A 17,205-nucleotide genomic window follows, 5' to 3' on the forward strand; every position below is an offset into this window, starting at 1 on the left:
AAGCTATTATTCAGAATTGAAGGTCAGATAAAGAGCTTCACAGATAAGGAAAAGCTAAAGGAGTTCATCACCACCAAACCAGTATTATATGAAATGCTGAAAGGTATCCTTTAAGAAGAGGAAGAAGAAGAAAAAGGTAAAGATACAAATTATGAACAACAAATACACATCTATCATCAAGTGAATCTAAAAATCAGAATAAATAATCTGATGAACAGAATGAACTGGTGATTATAATAGAATCAGGGACATAGAAAGGGAATGGACTGACTATTCTTGGGGGGGAACGGGGTGTGGGGGGTGCGGGAAGAGATTGAACAAAAATCGTACACCTATGGATGAGGACAGTGGGTGGGGAGAGAGGGCGGAGGGTGGGGTGGGAACTGGGTGGAGGGGAGTTATGGGTGGGGAAAAGAGGAACAAATGTAATAATCTGAACAATAAAGATTTAATTTAAAAAAAAAAAAACTGAAGCTATCTAACGCCTACAATTTGGCAAATTTTGACAAATGCATACACCTGTGAAACCATTGCCACCCTCACAGCGGTTCTCAACCTGTGGGTCTCAGCCCCTTTGGTGGTCGAACAACCCTTTCACAGGGGTCGCCTAAGACCATCCTGCATATCAGGTATTTACATTATGATTCATAACAGTAGCAACATTACAGTTATGAAGTAGCAACGAAAATAATTTTATGGTTGGGTCACAATGTGAGAAACTGTATTTAAAGGGCCAGAAGGTTGAGAACCACTGCTAGGACCTAGAGAGTCTAGGTCAGTGGTCGGCAAACTGTGGCTTGCGAGCCACATGCGGCTCTTTGGCCCCTTCAGTGTGGCTCTTCCATAAAATACCACGTGCGGGTGCGCACGTACAGTGCGATTGAAACTTCATGGCCCATGCGCAGAAGTCAGTATTTTGTAGAAGAGCCACACTCAAGGGGCCAAAGAGCCGCATGTGGCTCACGAGCCAAAGTTTGCCAACCACTGGTCTAGGTAAACACATCCATCTCTCCTAAAGTTTCCTTATGCCCCTTTGACATTTCCCCCCACTTGCCCCACCCCCAGGCAACCACTGATCTGCTTTCTGTTTCTATGGAGTCATTGGTATTTCCTATAATTTTATATAAATCGGATCATAGTGATCAACTCATTTTTTTACCTGGCCTCTTTCACTCAGCCTAGAGGTGTGCTCCTTGTCAGTGCCGAGTAGATTTCCATTGTATGGCTATACCAAGTGTTGTTTATCCATTCACTTGATAGGCTGTTAAAAACTAAAGCTGTGAAATTTCATGTAGAAGTTTTCCCATGGATATGTGCTTTCATTTCTCTTGGATAATAGCTAGGAATATTTACAACCCATGGCTGGGATCATAAGGTAGGTATAAATTTAACTTTTAAAGAAATTGCCAAACTTTTACACAATGATTGTACCTTTTTATGTCTGTTTGCTCCACATCCTTGCCAATGCTTGGTGTAGTCAGCCTTTTTAACTTTAGCTATTCTAGTGGGTGTAAGGTGGTATCTCAATGTGGTTTTCATTTGCATTAAAACCGTGACAATTGATATTGAGCATTCTGACATGTGCATATTTGCCATCCATTATCTCCTTTGTTCAAATCTTCTCATTTTTAAAAACTGAGTCATTTTTCTTACTATGGCCTTTTGAGAGTTTATATAATCTGGATTCAATTCTTTTATTGATATTTGATTTGCAAATATTTTCTCCCACTCTGTTGCTTATCTTTTTATTCTCTTAAGAGTGTCTTTTGAAGAAGAAGAGTTCTTCATTTGAATTTGAAAAATACTCACCTTATTGCAAGGAGGTTTCACAGATGCTGGGGATCCATTCGAACTGCTCTGCTAGATGTAAAGAATGGGTTCTCTCACCCAAAACCAAACTGCCCTCCACCCCTGCAGCCATATGGACTCTCCTGAGAGATTCCCGGGAGAAACCTGTCTGTGCCTTGCTTTCCTTACCTGGGAAATGGAGGTAGTAACAATACTCACTACATAAGATTGATGTAGAATTAAATTAGTTAATACACCTGAAGCTCTTACAACAGCCTCGCCCTTAGCACTACTTCAGTGTTATCGAGTATTACCATTTCACACACAGTGCTTCCATGCAAGCCAGAGACACCACCTTAGGGGGAAAAGTACCTGGACAATTCTGGTTATTTTGTTTTTTTATAAACATTTATCTCTGGGCTAGTCCTGGGCTAAATGCTTTACCACATTTACTCACTGAAACAACCCAAAGAATGAGGTACAATCATTCTCCCCGTTGTACATGTGAGGACACGGAGACCCAGTGTGGTTAGGGAGTGGCTGAGCTAGATTCAAACTCAGTTCTGTCTGGCCTCGAGCCTGTGCTATAAACCAAAGGGCTCCTGGCCAACAAGTACAGTGGGCCATTCTTCAAACCAAGGTCTTCTGCCTCTGGCCGCGCCTGTCCAGTCACCAGAGGGACTCAGACCTACCATGGGACCTTGTTTCAAATGAGGGAGCCTGCCCCAGGTGGGTGCCCCTGCCCCTATGTGGCTCTTCTCTAAGCAGAAATGGCACAGCTTCAAGGGCCACTTGGATACGTTACACATGGACCCAGAGACTCTTAGGAATGGGAAGGAACTTGCAGGGCCACCCAGTTCAGCTTTTTGCTAACACAAAACTCTCCCATCACCGAGGGGGAGCCAGGCAGCATTTCTGCTCCTCCATCTCCAACTGTTAGACATCCTACCTGACTCCACTCAGCTTCCCGAGACCACGAAGGCTCACAGCAAATGTCCTTGTTTGTTTTCAAATAAAGAGTGTCACAGTGGAGGTTTCCTAGGGCAGTGTTTGCCACGCCTTTACAACCTGACACCTGTGGTCTGCCAGGAGATGCCACCCCTGTCTCACACTGTGCTCTAGAATCAGGGGTCCTGGCTGCACCAGCTGCTGGCTGTGCCACCTTGCACCTGTTATCGCTCAGAGCCTCAGATTCTTTATATCTGCACCTCACAGAGGCATTGTGGGGATTGAGTGAATGAATGAACATAGAACACTGGCAACTTCCTGCACAGAATAAGTGCTCAGTCACTGCTAAGAGTTGATGCGATGGTGACAATTTCCAGAAAGGTCACAACATCCCGACAGGCTTCCAAGTCTTTTTCCAAATCGAGGTGAAAGGAGGACTGGAACAATTGGGGGGATATATGTATCAATAACACAATGATTTTTAAATAAACTGGTCAGGACACATATCCACAAACGCTGCCCCTTCAAACAGACTGCCTGCGGGTGTTCAATGCTGGAAAATTTTCAGTCACTGTAGATTCCTGTGCCACTTCTTCAGGAGCCCCAGGAGTAGCGAGTCTTCAAGGGAAGGAGGTTGGGCACTAAGCTGGGGTACCATTTGGGGTCCAGTAAAGTGTAAAAGAACCACCACAGAACTAGCTTTCTTCAATTATTGTGCTGAGCAATGGAAACGTTGGAATATGTGGCACATGCCACTTCTTTGAAGTTGAGTAGCTATTTCGACATATTCATTCTGATCTTTTTTCTCAATATTATTTCCATGACTTTTCTGATTCACTCATTCCAAAAGCATATCCTGCCTTTCAGCCAGACCACTGTCTGCTAGTAATTCCCCAAAATGGCAAACCCGAAGGGAAAGAGGAAGGACCGCGCTGTGTTCTCCAGGCCTTGGAGGGAATAGGGAATTGTCCCATGCATGGATTTGTTACATGCAAGTCTACAAGGAAGGTGAGACTATAGGCATCCAGGGGATGGGCACTGTTCAAAAAGGAAGATACTCTAAGTGTCGCTGTGGCCGAACTAGAAGAATTCACAGTGCAGCCCAGCATGCTCAGCTAGACAGCTCTGCTGATCTTGCTGGTCTCAGCCACCGGCATGGGCTGCTGGCTGAAGGCTGCCCTCGCGGAGCCTCAGCTGCACAATGGGGAGACTTAGTTCACTATGTGTGTCTCCTCTCCTCCAGCAGAGCAGTCAGGAATGCTCATATGGAGACAGCAGAGATGCAAACAAGTAAGCAGAAACCTGGAGGATTTCTTAGGACTTTGGCTTGGAACTGGCACACCCTCACTTCTGCCTCATCTTCTTGGCCAAAGCAATGGGGTATATGCTCCACCTTTAAGGAGGAACCCTGAGTTCCCATGACGGTGGGCACTGATGCAGGGAGGGACAGGAAGTGGAACCATTTAACATGTTGATTTGGGGTCCTTGGCTCCTTCCATCTTGTGATGGAACCAACCCCCAAAGCTTTGTCATCATCTGAAACCAATCAGTAAAAGGGGAAGCAAGGATGGAGGCAGCATACTGCCTCTGGAGAGCCTTGAACTGTGTGTGACCCACACCACTGCCTCTCACCTTCCAGGGATGAAGGCCAGTTATGTGCCCAAGCCTCGCTGCAAGTCCCCAGCCAGACACTGCTCTCCAGTCCTGTCTACGTAGTATGGGAGGGGAGAGGGAACTTTGATGGACACCAGCCATCTCTGCCACAGGAAGTGACTCACCACTGTGCTACCCTAAATTCCTAAGGGAATGAGGACAGTAAAACGTCCTGCCTCATAGCCCTGCCTCAGGTAGAAGTAATGGCAATCCCTCTCTAGTAGCCCAGATCACCCAGCCAAACCTTTCACAGGGCACCAGAGAGCAGCATCCGCATCAGGCACTGACCTACCAGCGCTGCAATGATGCTAGTCTTTGCAGGTCCTAGTGCAGCAGATGGAGAGATAGAGACTGGACACATTACACCAGCGGTTCTCAACCTGTGGGTCGCGGCCCCTTTGGGGGTCAAACGACCCTTTCACAGGGGTCGCCTAAGACCATTGGAAAACATATATATAATTACATATTGTTTTTGTGATTAATCACTGTGCTTTAATTATGTTCAATTTGTAACAATGAAAATACATCCTGCATATCAGATATTTACATTATGATTCATAACAGTAGCAAAATTACAGTTATGAAGTAGCAACGAAAATAATTTATGGTTGGGGGTCACCACAACATGAAGAACTGTATTAAAGGGTCGCGGCATTAGGAAGGTTAAGAACCACTGCATTACACTGTCCCCAGGCTCCACCTAGACTCCTGAAGCCAGACCCAAGCTCCCGGTGGATCCACCTATTTCGCTGCAACTGCCCTCCCCCATGAAGTCACTGCCACGCAAGCTCTGGGGACACCCAGCCAGCATCAAGCTCCAGGGCTCAGCCACCGGGGCAGGAGGAACCCCTGTACCCCCTGCCCGCTTCCTCTCTGAATGATGGCCCAGGAGCATGCGCCTCTGGAAAGCAGCGGGTCGGCTTACCAGGCCTCTCTCCAGAAAGCCAAGACAGGAAGTGAATACCAACGAGCCCCAAGGCGGTGAGGAGGGGAACGCAATTAGAGCAAAATCTGCTTACAGTTCAGATGTAATATTTGGAAGGGATAATCCTGAAATAAGAGATTGCCTGATTTCTCTCCCAAGCCTGTGAATGGTTCATTAGCTCCTATTTGACATTTGATGGTTGAGTCTGATTGGCTTTATTGTGGAATTGGACTTCAAGAAGTCCCCAAGACAGAGCAATCACGTTTCACAATGATCCCCAACTGCACATTTAACAACATAAATGGCAGCTGCGCCTCGGACTTCAATCCCACGCACGCGCAGGGGAATTTGTATTTCGTCCCCACTTAATGAACCTCACTCCTGCCTGGCACAGCGGGCCCTGACTCAGCAGCTCGGGTTTCCTCGGCCGGTCAGCCTGGCTGCTGCGCACAAAGAGCCCCCAGGCCGAGCATCCTAAAGATGAGCGTGTCCCCATCTCGCGTGGGCCACTGAGGCCCCGCAGGAGTGCGAGATGGAGGTCATGTCCTGGCTGGGATGCAGGCTAACTGTACGAACGGGTCATTTGCACCCAAAACAGAAATGATAAAGGCGGCAGGTGCTGGGTTCCATGATGAGAGTGAGCATAAGGGCTGCGGAGTTCCCAAGGAGAGGAGAGCAGGACGGACCATGGTCATGGCTGCCTCCCTGGAAGAAGGGGCTTGAGTGGGACATGGGAGAGGGCAGGGGAGGCATCCTGGGCATGAGAGGTGAGCAAAGGGCAGGAGGAGCCCGAGGGGTCCCCCACTTCCTTGCTGGAGGCAGGCGGTGCCTCCTCAGGGTTCCTGACACTCAGCACTGTCCTCGTCTGTCCTTACCGGGTCATGGGCACTTTGAGGGCGGGACTATCTTACCCATTTCTGAGCCCTGGTACCCAGTAACGTTTGTTGGCCAAATGAAGAACTGCACCTAACCTTGTTACATGCTCTCAGGGTGTTGTTGTCATTACTGTTTTAAGGGTGTAGTTACAGGAACTAGCATCTGTGTCGTTTCTTCAAGAGATCTGGATTCCAGGAATCTCTGTGGGGCAGTGTTTATGGCAAGTTAGTAAACCTCTCTGTGCTCTGATGGTCCCTGTAAAGGGCGTGTTCTACAGCCTGGGGCTGTGTGAGGAATCTGTGTGTTTGGACTTGGAGAGCCCCTAGGTCAGGCCTGGCCCATCATCAGCTCTGAGAGAACGCTGCCTGGCAACCTGAGCTCTCCTTTCATCCTTGTTACCCCCGTTTGGCAGCCCAGGTGTGTTTTTCCGTCTCGCAGTGGGCAGCACTGCCGCTCAGAGGAGAGAGTGATTGGCTCTAGTTCACACAATAGTGGGACCTTGGCTCTGCCTGACTTCAAAGCCACAGCATCCAGACAGCTGCCGTGGGGGGCACACAGACTCAAATGCACACACATCCTTGCTGCACCTGCCTTTGGCCACCTGGGAGGAGGGCAGGAATGCCGGCAGGAGCCAGGGCCAGAGGCACATTCCGTCTCCTCCCACAGAACAGTCCAACTCAAGCAGATCTCTTGAGACCCGCCAGTCTCGTCTTTGCTCTGTTCTCCCCCTGCCTCAGGCTCCCCCCAAGACCTGGTTTCAGTACCAGGTCCCTCCTGTGGCTTGACCATTTTCCTTCCTCTCCTCCCCATGTCAGCCCTACTGCTCACCTCAGCATCTGTTACCTGGAGACCAAAGACTCAGGTATCTACCTGCCAGCAAGCAGGACCTTCCCCAAATGACTGTAGGCATCGCCCCTCCTGGCAGCGCTGAGGAGCATCACTAGGTGACTGTCACGGTCACATTGGCAGGACTCCCCCAGACATAGACATGGGGACAGAGAGGTTCTCCATCGCCTCAAATCAGACAGCATAAATGTTTGCTCAACCAACAACTCAGGGGGATATGGATTTGTTAAGGAACAAGAGCAATTCAACTCTCTGCCTGCAGTGTTCCCTGCCCTTCACCAGGGGGCAGTCCTGATTCACTGATTTGTGTTTAAACACTACCCAATCCCCAGTCCAGAAAGAGGCTGGCTAGAACGTAAGCCTGAAAGGGGTGTGTGTGTGTGTGTGTGTGTGCAGATCAGTACAATATGGGTAAACTAAGAAAATGTTCCAAAGAGAAGATATAGATTGAATGAGATTCGGGTATTAATATTGAAGCACAAATTTGGTTCTAGGTTTCAATTTGATCATAGTAAGAATAGAACATACACTGGGCCCCCCACTTCTCCAAAGGAAGGCCAAAACTGCATTTAGGAGGCTCTTGGGAAACCCACCACACCTTGGTTTATACAACTCCCCAAACAGGGTCTTCCAGACTGGCTCTGCTCCTGTGTTGGGTCCAATGTACTGATCCTTATTTAAATTTGTCATCTCTCCATATTACCCTTAAATTTAAAGTGATAGTTCAGAGCTCTGGCTCTAGAGCCAGACCTCCATTCTCACTGGGTCCACTTTCTGTCCCCCTCTCCTCTCCATCCCACTCCGATAGGATTTTCATACCTGCTTTCCTGAAATTGATCTCATCGAAGTCACCAACAACTTGAAATTGATCTCATCGAAGTCACCAAATCCAGGGGCAGCTCTCAGCCTTGCTCTTGGCAGAGCTGACCCAGGGAGCATGCTCCTGTTCCTGAACCCTTTCTTCACTTGGCTTCAAAGACACGAGCCTCTTTTTGGTCTCCATCTACTGCTCCTTCTCCATCTGCTTTGCTGGGTCCTCCCGCTCTGTCTTACCTTCAAATGTTGCCGTGCCCTGTGATGGCTCAATCCTGGGACCCCTCTTCTTCTCCTTTCAGTCACTCCCTCAATCCAGTTTTGGGACTTTTCAGTATCAGATGCACCCTGATGACCACAACATGTGTACCTGTGGCCCATATCTCTACTCACATGTCAAACAGGCATCATACACTGAATCCCTCCAAACTTTTGGTCCCCTCGCCAGATTGATTTCCCACCTCATTAGATGGCAGCACCATCTGACTTGGAACAACCTTAGACGTGTCCTTGACCCTTTCCATCCAAGGAAACAGAAAATCCTGTGGGTTCTGGCTTCAATTAACCTACAGCCCTTCCTTGCTGCCTCTATTCTGATCTCTCATCCGAGCCATTGGCACTGCTCTGTGGGCAGTGGCTCTGTCTGTTTTCTTAGTTGGTGTATCCCATAGTAAATATTTTGTTGGCTAAATTATTGTACACCTTAGAGTTTTCTGTGCACATAAGACACAAAAAGGAATATGTATCTCAATAAATAAATGATTTCACAACTATAGAAATAATAACAACCAACATTTTTTAAACACTCACTGTGTGCCAGGCCCCTTATATATGGCAGGAAGATGCTAGATGAGATGAATGAAGCTCAGAGAAGTAGGAAATTGTCCAAGGTCAACATCTAGTAATTGATGGAGTAGATATTTGAGCCATAGTCATTTATTCAATTTATCAAATATTTGTTGAGCACCAGTTATGTGCCATATATTGTTTGGGAAATAAACAAAACAGACAAATTCCTTACTCTAATAGAGCTTACATTCTAGTAAGGAAAGAAATGCAAGAAATGAAACATACATTATGACAGGTGCTAAAGAAAGCAAGTTAAAGAAATGAGTGAAAATAGGGAAAGCTCTTGAGCAAGGATGATCAGGAAAGATGTCTTTGGAGAAATGACATTTGAGCAGAGACCTGGATAAAGTGAGGAGATGAGACGTATAAATATGTGAATAAAGAGCGAAGACCCTGCCCTAGCTGGTTTGACTCAGTGGATAGAGCATTGGCCTGGGGACTGAAGGGTTCCAGGTTCGATTCCAGTCAAGGTAACATGCCTGGGTTGCAGGCTCAGTCCCCAGTAGGGGGTGGTGCAGGAGGCAGTCAATCAATGATTCTCATCATTGATGTTTCAATCTCTCTCTCCCTCTTCCTTCTTCTCTGAAATTAATAAAAAATATACATTTTTAAAAAGAACAAAGACCCTAAGATAAACAATATTTGGCATATTTGGGTGGCAACAAGGAAGCCAGTGTGGCTGGAACCCAGAGAGTGAAGGGCAGAGATTTGGAGTTGAGGTAATAGGTATGGAGAGACACCACAGCGACCTTGGAGGCCAGTGGAAGCCTTCAGATTTTACCCCGGGTAAAGTGAGAAGCCATTATTAGTAGGTTTGAGCAGAGGAGAGAGATGATCTGACTTGGATTTTAATAGAATCACTCTGGCCAATGTGTGGAGAAAGGCCTGAAGAGGGGCAAGAGTGGACTTAGAAAGATCTATTTGGAGATCACTCTTGGCCAAGCTTTGGTGCCCAGTTATTTGGTCAAATACTAAGTGATTAATGTGGGCAGGCTTCATCCAATCAACTGACGGTCTTAAGAGCAAAGACTGAGGTTTCCTAAAGAAGAAGAAATTATCTTGAAGACTGCAACACAGAACCCTGCCAGGGGTTCTTGCCTGCTGGCTTCTCCTGCAGTTTCAAGACTGCAACATCAACTCGTATCTAAATCGTATCCTGCCAACCTGCCCTACAGATTTCAGATTTGCCTATAATTGAATGAGCCAACTGCTTAAAATAAATCTAGATAGATAGATCAGATGATCAATAGGTAGGAGAGAAGAGAAGAGAAGAGAAGAGAAGAGAAGAGAAGAGAAGAGAAGAGAAGAGAAGAGAAGAGAAGAGGAGAGAAGAGGTATCTCTTTCCCCTATTGGTTCTGTTTCTCAGGAGAATTCTGACTAATACAAGGCTGTTGCAATAATCCATGAGAACAATGTTCAATAATGATGGCTTGAACTTTTTTTTTAATTAATTAAATCTTTATTGTTCAGATTATTACATTTGTTCCTCTTTTTTCCCCCCATAACTCCCCTCCACCCAGTTCCCACCCCACCCTCCGCCCTCACTCCCCACCCACTGTCCTCATCCATAGGTGATGGCTTGAACTTAATAGCAATGGAGATGGTGAGATATGGGTAGAGTCTAGAAATATTGTGAAGGTAGAGCTACTGGATTTGCCTATGAATTACATTTGGCAAGTGAAAGACAGAGAAGCATCAAGAATGACTGCCATATTTTTGGCCTGAGCAGCTGGGTGGATGGTAGTACCCTCAACTGTTATGGAAGAAACTGAGACGCTAGAATAATAAGTCCATAGCTGAGAGAAAAAGTCAGGCTAGGGCGTGGACAGGGCGCCTGCTGATGGCAGTAAAGTCCTTGAGACTGGATAAGATCACCAGTCTTGGTAACTGTGGACAAAGGGAAGTGGCCTGAGGACTGAGCTCTGGAGCCCTTGGGCGTTCTAAGGTCTAGAGATCGAAAAGAGAAAGAAAAACCAACTAAGAAAACTGAGAAGATGGGCCAGTGAAATGGGCAGGAAATCTGGAGAGTGAGCACCGCAGACACTGAGTGCGGGAAGTGCTTTGTTCCGGTGGTCAGCTGTGACAATCGCTCTGGGAAAATGGTCAGCGTGGAGTCAGGGAGAGTCATGGGCTCTGGGGCACCATGGTGGCAGGCACGTAACAGGAAGTCCAATGTGGAGAAAGAAGCCACCCCAACATGCACACACAGGCCAACTGTCACTGGCTCTGACTGAGGCTTCCACACAGAAACCAGAATCAGAATCACTTCCCACGTCCCTAAAGAAGGAAGTGTCCTAAGAAATGTCAATTTACAGTGGCTCGATGGGCGTAGCAGCATGGGTTTGCATCTAAGATTTTGATGGATGGAGGGTCATTCATGAGGTGATTAGGAGGATATGGATTGATATGTGAATCTGAGTCATATCAGGTAGATAAGAAATATGGGGATCCCTGTTCAGTGCGCCAGATATGGGGGCATAGCGTTCTCTCTTCTTGCGACCAGCGCAGAGAGAGAGAACTCAGGGGTTGATGAAATCTTGAATAGAACGGCACGCGGTTTAAGGAAAATTGAATAAAACAAGACTGAGACAGAAATAGAGGAAAGCTGGGACCGGGTATGGCGTCTGCTCTCTGATAGATGAACAGGGCCCAGAACCAGTGTAGCAACTTTTATTTATAGCCAAATACCAGGAAGTTTTACTAAGGGTAAGTAAAAGGGAGAATGCATGCGTTCTTGTAGCTTCCTCGTAAATAGTCACCTCCTGGTGGGTCCGAATCGCATTCCTTCCTGGTGCTTGACTAGATTTAGATAAGAACCATTTCCTGGCTTTGAAGGTCAACTGAGGCATTCCCACCTCTTGTTTAGATATGCCCCCAAGATAAGGCCCAAGGGGGCTGAGCTTGCTCAGGTGCAAAGAGCAAGGATTTGGGAGTCAAGCATCCTCAAGACAAACTCCAAAGCTAGAGGCAGACCATCTTTTTACAAATGAGAACCTGAGATCATAGAGGCGATACATTTGCCAAAGGTCACACAGGTGGTCAGATCCAGCTCGGACAGATGGCACATCATGGTGTTCCGGCTGCGCAGGACTAAGATCAGAACCGTTCCAGCTGTGGGGTCAGAGACGCAGTTTGTCAGGGAGGACTCCATGGAGGAGGAGAGGCAGGAAAACCACGGCTCGCTGCGTGGCCTCCACAGGCCAGGCACGCGCGAGTCCCCAGTCACGGGCGCCGCTGGGATGGGGGTTTCCATTTGTCCGCACAACAGCCAGCCACTATGAGTTGCTCATTATTTCTTCTACTTATTGATGAAGAACGAAACAGAGGCTCCGAGAAGCTAAGTAACGTATCTAAGATCACACAGCTGATAAGTCGTTTAAACCCAGATCTTCTTCCCTCCACGGCCTAAGTCTATTTTTCTTTTTTCTCTTTTTGAAAAATATATCTTTATTTATTTCATAGTGGAAGGGAGAGGGAGAGAGAGTTAGAAACAACGATGATGAGAGAGAATCATTAATAGGCTCCCTAACCCTAACCCTAACCCTAACCCTCCTGCATGCCCCACACTGGGGACCAAGCCCAAAACTGGGCATTGTGCCCTGACAGGGAATCAAACCCTGACCTCCTGGTTCATAGGTCGATGCTCAACCACTGAGCCACATCAGCCGGGCTAGGTCCCTTTTTGTATAACACCCTAAGCTGAGCAGAGGCAAGAATTTCATGTATAAAACCTGCTCACCCCTCTCACTCTCAGAGTGACCATTAAAATAATAATATACACGGAGCCACTTTAAAATGGAGCCAGGCTGCCATGCCAGGGGAGCTGCCTTGGCATGTCTTATGCCTCAAACCTTGGGAATGTTAAAACGGGCAAACTAGCTTATGGGCTGGGCCTAAAGCAGCATCGTGCCCCAAAGAACTGTTTCAAGGATAACCAGAGAGCAGAAATTATGGCTACCAAACCGATGGCGACCAGACCGAAAATTAAAAGCATTGTTTAGAATTCGCATCACTATCTTATGTTACCTGCACGAACAGAAATGCCGTCCTCCTATTGACATAACCACTACCCTTCCTTTTCTCTTCACCCTCCTTGCCTTTGTCTCCTAATCAGAACGTTATCTGGGCTTCTGCCTGAACCAGTGCTTCCCAAATAACTATTCTTCTGTCTCAAATAAACATGTGTTGCCTTTCACCGTGAAAGAGCTTTTACGTTTACACTAACATGACCTTAAACACGGTGCTTGACCTCAGCGGGCCTTGGGTTACTCACCTGTGAAATGCAGACAACCGTTACACCCCTCCTCTAGGACCGAACAAGATTGTGCCCATAAAATAGCACGGTGCCTCGCACACAGTGCAGGCTCAAGAAGTGAGAGCCGTTGTTCCTGACGACTCTTTTCAGTCCACAGATGAGGAAGCATGGAAGAGTCCATTACATTCTTTGCCATCCAAAGAGTAAAGGCTGAAGTCTGGATTCAAAGCAAGACAGAGGACACCCCACGTTAACTCTGCTTTTTCCATTTCACCCCAAGATAAGAAGGGAAATGCGTTGCAGGCAGATGGAATGCGTCGGTGAAAGCATGCGATGGGATTAGGCCTGTGTGGCAGAGGTGGTCTGAGGGAGCGTGACGAGATGCTAGCACAGGTTGGAGGGGCCTTCCCTGTTATGCACGGGTGCCTGCCATATACCAGGCTCAGTGCCCAGCAGAACTGAGGCCTGGCAGGGGCACCGTTTACAGCTTCCTGAGCCGGCAGTGGTGATAACGACCGTGAACTTTACTCTCTTTTTTTTAAAAAATGGAAAATAGTTTATTTAATTTTTCTTTGTGATACTTTCTAATACCATGTGCATGCATTTTCTCTTCTATGATATAGAGGGGAAGAGAATATAATTTTTTTTGTCATCTACTCTTTTATTTTTATTGCTTAAAGTATTACAAAGAGTACTACATATGTCTCCTTTTTTTTTCCTCCCCTTGACCTTCCCCTGGCCTCCCCTACCCCCCAGTGTCTTGTGTCCATTGGTTATGTTATATGCACGCATACAAGTCCTTCGGTTGATCTCTTACCACCCCCCCTTCCCGCCCCCCTACCCTCCCCGGACTTCCCGCTGTAGTTTGACATCGAACAGACTGTCAGACTTTACTCTTTTGTCCCTGACCCAACCTTCAGACATGAAATCAAACCGTGAGCTTAAGGGCCCTGCTGTGGCGGGTATTACCCAGAAGAGGGCGAGCCCAAGCGGGCCCCATCACTCTCACAGCAACCTCACGCGGTGGTTTCCATCATTCTGCCCATTTCATGGACGAGGAAACTAAGGCTCAGTCAGAGCTGATGTGACTTGTCTGAGATCACGCAGCTGCAGGCTTTGAACCCGGGTCATTCTGTCTCCGAGGCCGGGCTCTGGTTACTGGCGTCTGAAAGGCAGAGACAGGTGAGATGAGTCAATTATAGCCTGAGGACATCCAGGCCCCATGGGAGCTGCAGGCAGTGGCAGGCTGAGGGCCTGGACTCAGACTGATCAGAAGGAGGATGGTCCTTAAATAGAGCTGGGAAGAGGGGATGGAAGAAATGTGGGTCTAGGGACACAAGAAGTTCTGTATCTGCCCACCTTCCCTGAGCCACCTTCCCTGCCCACCTTCTCTTGTGCCCAGAGAACCATGGGCTCTCCTGGGTCAAAGAGAGTGAAGTCCTCACTTTGCCATTGACCAGTGCTGTGACCTGAGTGGGGCAAGTCACTTTAACTCTGGAGCCTCACTTTCCCTGTTTGTAAGATGGTCTCCCTATCATCTCACTCACTTAGGTACCCTCAGGAGGAGCGGAGGAATGTGCTGTGGTCCCAGGCCCGCCCACAGAGCCCGCACACGTGCCCTGGCCTCCCTGCCTTCACTCCCTTCCCAAGAATGGACTCTGGGCTTGTCATAAAGTCGGCCAGGTGTCGGCCCCACCCGGGCTTCCCAGTTAATGAGTGACCAGAGTACATGGCTTATAAAAGCTGCTAATCAGAGAAGCAGGTAGCATCTGGGTGGGTGGCTGTGGTGAGGTACAGAGGGAGCAAGATGGGTGGCAGGACTATGTCAGGGCTTCTGTCTGGAGTGACTCTGGTCCTCTTGGTGCTCCTGCAGAGCACACAGTCAGTCTACATCCAGGTGAGTCCTTCCAGCCAGAATGGCTTTTAACTAAAGGTTCCCATGGTGGGAGGTTGGGATGGGGAAAGGATGCTGGGAATTCATGGGATACAGGGGGGCACAGGGCCTAGGATTCAGCTCAACACACATTCACAGCCCAGGGACTAGGACAGCTGGGGGTGTGGGCAGCCGGTATACCTATGGCTATGGTGATAGTGACAACAGCAATAATAATAAACGGCTGTTATGCAGCATGACTCTCCTTGAAGGCCAGCCCATCCTGGTCAGAGGGCAGAGTATGGAACAAGGCTTGGAGCCTGTCCTTGAGATGCCTGAAGAGGGAGGGGAGACCCCTATAGGCTCCCACAGCTCCCCATGTTCACCCCTGTATGGGTGAGGGGAGAAGCACCAGAAAATGTTTTCCTGGCAGGTAACTTGAGCTGACATTGCAGGATGAGCAGGAGGTAGCAAGGCATGGAGGACGCAGACGGCCCCAGACAGAGGGCACAGCATGGGGAGCAGTCCGTGAGGCTGGGAAGAGTCACAGAAGCAGGCCTGTCTGTGTGACAGGCTGCCGCTGGCCTCTGGGCACGGCCAGGAGTAGCGCTTGGGTGCCTCCCACTCCTGCTGGGCAGGGCCTCCTTGAGAAGAACAAAGGGCCTGTAGAGGGTACCAGAGAGCCCCCACCCACCCTGGCAGCCTGGCCCTGCAGCCTGGCCAGCTTGGGGTTGCCATCATTTTGGCATGTCGGTTCAGGGGAGGTCACCCAGTTACGGAGTGTGCCCTGGGCACCAGGCACCGGGGAGGAGGGGACATGGTTACCTCCATTTGTCAGATGAGGCTCAGAGTGGGGAAGAGACAGGCACTGGTCGGGAAGAGGTGGGATTTGAACTGGGGGCCACTGGCCTCCAAAGCCCATGTCTTGAACCACGGTGCTCCACACGCAGCCTCGCTGTGGCCTCATCTAGCAGTGACGGGGGCCTGCGGCCGGGGTGTGAAGTGTCAGGCACTATCTCGTACTTTCCCTGAGGACAGGAAAGGCTGGGGGTCTGAGGAGTCCTGGCCTCCTGGTCTAGGTTTTGATGCCCTCCCGTTTCTTCCCGCCTCCCCAGTACCAGGGCTTCCGGGTCCAGCTAGAGTCTGTGAAGAAACTGCGAGGCCTGGAGAAGCAGTCGGTGCTCAGCCCCCGCCTGCAGGCCCAGAGCCTCCTGCCCGCCCCATGCTACCACTCGGCCCTGCCACCGGACCTCCAGCCCATCTGCGCCTCCAGGGAGGCCGCCAGCATCTTCAAGGCCTTGGGTGAGTGTCCCCACCTTCCTGCCCTTGTTCCCTTCCTCCCCGCACCCCAGGTCAGGTTCCGGTTCCTCCACCTCATGTTATTCCTATTAAGTACCCAGTGGCTGAGGACAGGGCGATCCAAGATACGCAACACCCCTTCCCCAGTTTGGGCACCAAAAGCCAGGCATGAGGAAGCCCCTGAGCTCCCAACAACCAGGACCAACTGGTCATCCTACATCAAAGACTTCTCAGATGGGAGGGAAGGGCCCTGGGAAAGGGACCCATGAGCCCTGACTGCGATGCAGTGACCATGGGGAGCACAGCGGGACACGAGGAGGGGTGACTCACGCCTGGGGTGGCATAAAGAGTCTGAAAGGCTTCCAAGAGGTGACATCTAGGCTGAAAGGGAAGGAATGAAGCAGAGCTGGCCAGGAGCATGTAGTGACCAGCTAGCATTTAGTGCCAGGTCCTTGTCAGCCCTGTGCCTGCATCCTCTCCTCACAACCACCCGGTCAGGCCGTGCCTGTCCATTCAGGCACAGAGTTTAAGAGACTTGCCCAGGCACTGCAAGGAAGGAGAGGGCCCGGGACTTAAGCCCAAGATGCTCACTCCGTTTCTAAAATGCCATGCTCTTCACCTGTGAGAAAGATGCCGGCCCTCTAAGCAGGCTTCTCTGGCCACCTGGCCAGCAGCTCCCTGGACCACAGGTGCTTCAGGTTCATGTTCAGCTGACCGGTTCTCTCCCCTGCCCAGAGACCATCGCTGCCAGCAACCACTGTGAGCTGTGTGAGAATGTCGCCTGTACCGGCTGCCTCTGAGGTGGCCCTGGAGATCCTGCGCCAGCCCAGGACACCTCGCGCCACCCCCCCCCCACCCCCCCACCCACTGCCTTTGCAGCCCCCACCCCCACCCAAGCTCTGGCGGTGCCCTGGCCACCTCGGTCATTGCCACCCTCCCAGGCAAATCCGCTGGATCTGGCACAGAGCAGTGTGACTCGCCGTTGGAGGAGAGTTTGGCCCCTTAGAAAGCCCTGCTGCTGAATAAAGATTCTCCACCCACACGTGAATCAGAGTCCACTTGTTCATCCCCAGGAGCCC

At 49.4% G+C, this 17,205-nt stretch overlaps 1 protein-coding gene across 1 annotated transcript; it reads left to right on the top strand.

Moving 5' to 3' along the window:
- Nucleotides 1-14,761: 14,761 nt before the first annotated feature.
- GUCA2B (guanylate cyclase activator 2B) lies at nucleotides 14,762-16,926 on the top strand (the record flags this gene model as incomplete). Its single annotated transcript, XM_081088113.1, has 3 exons — nucleotides 14,762-14,851; nucleotides 15,943-16,129; nucleotides 16,862-16,926. The coding sequence occupies 3 exons, from the start codon at nucleotides 14,762-14,764 to the stop codon at nucleotides 16,924-16,926; spliced, it is 342 nt and encodes a 113-aa protein (XP_080944239.1).
- Nucleotides 16,927-17,205: the final 279 nt, after the last annotated feature.

This window comes from Myotis nattereri (genome assembly GCF_964212035.1).
Source record: "Myotis nattereri genome assembly, chromosome: 3".
Lineage (NCBI taxonomy): Eukaryota > Metazoa > Chordata > Mammalia > Chiroptera > Vespertilionidae > Myotis > Myotis nattereri.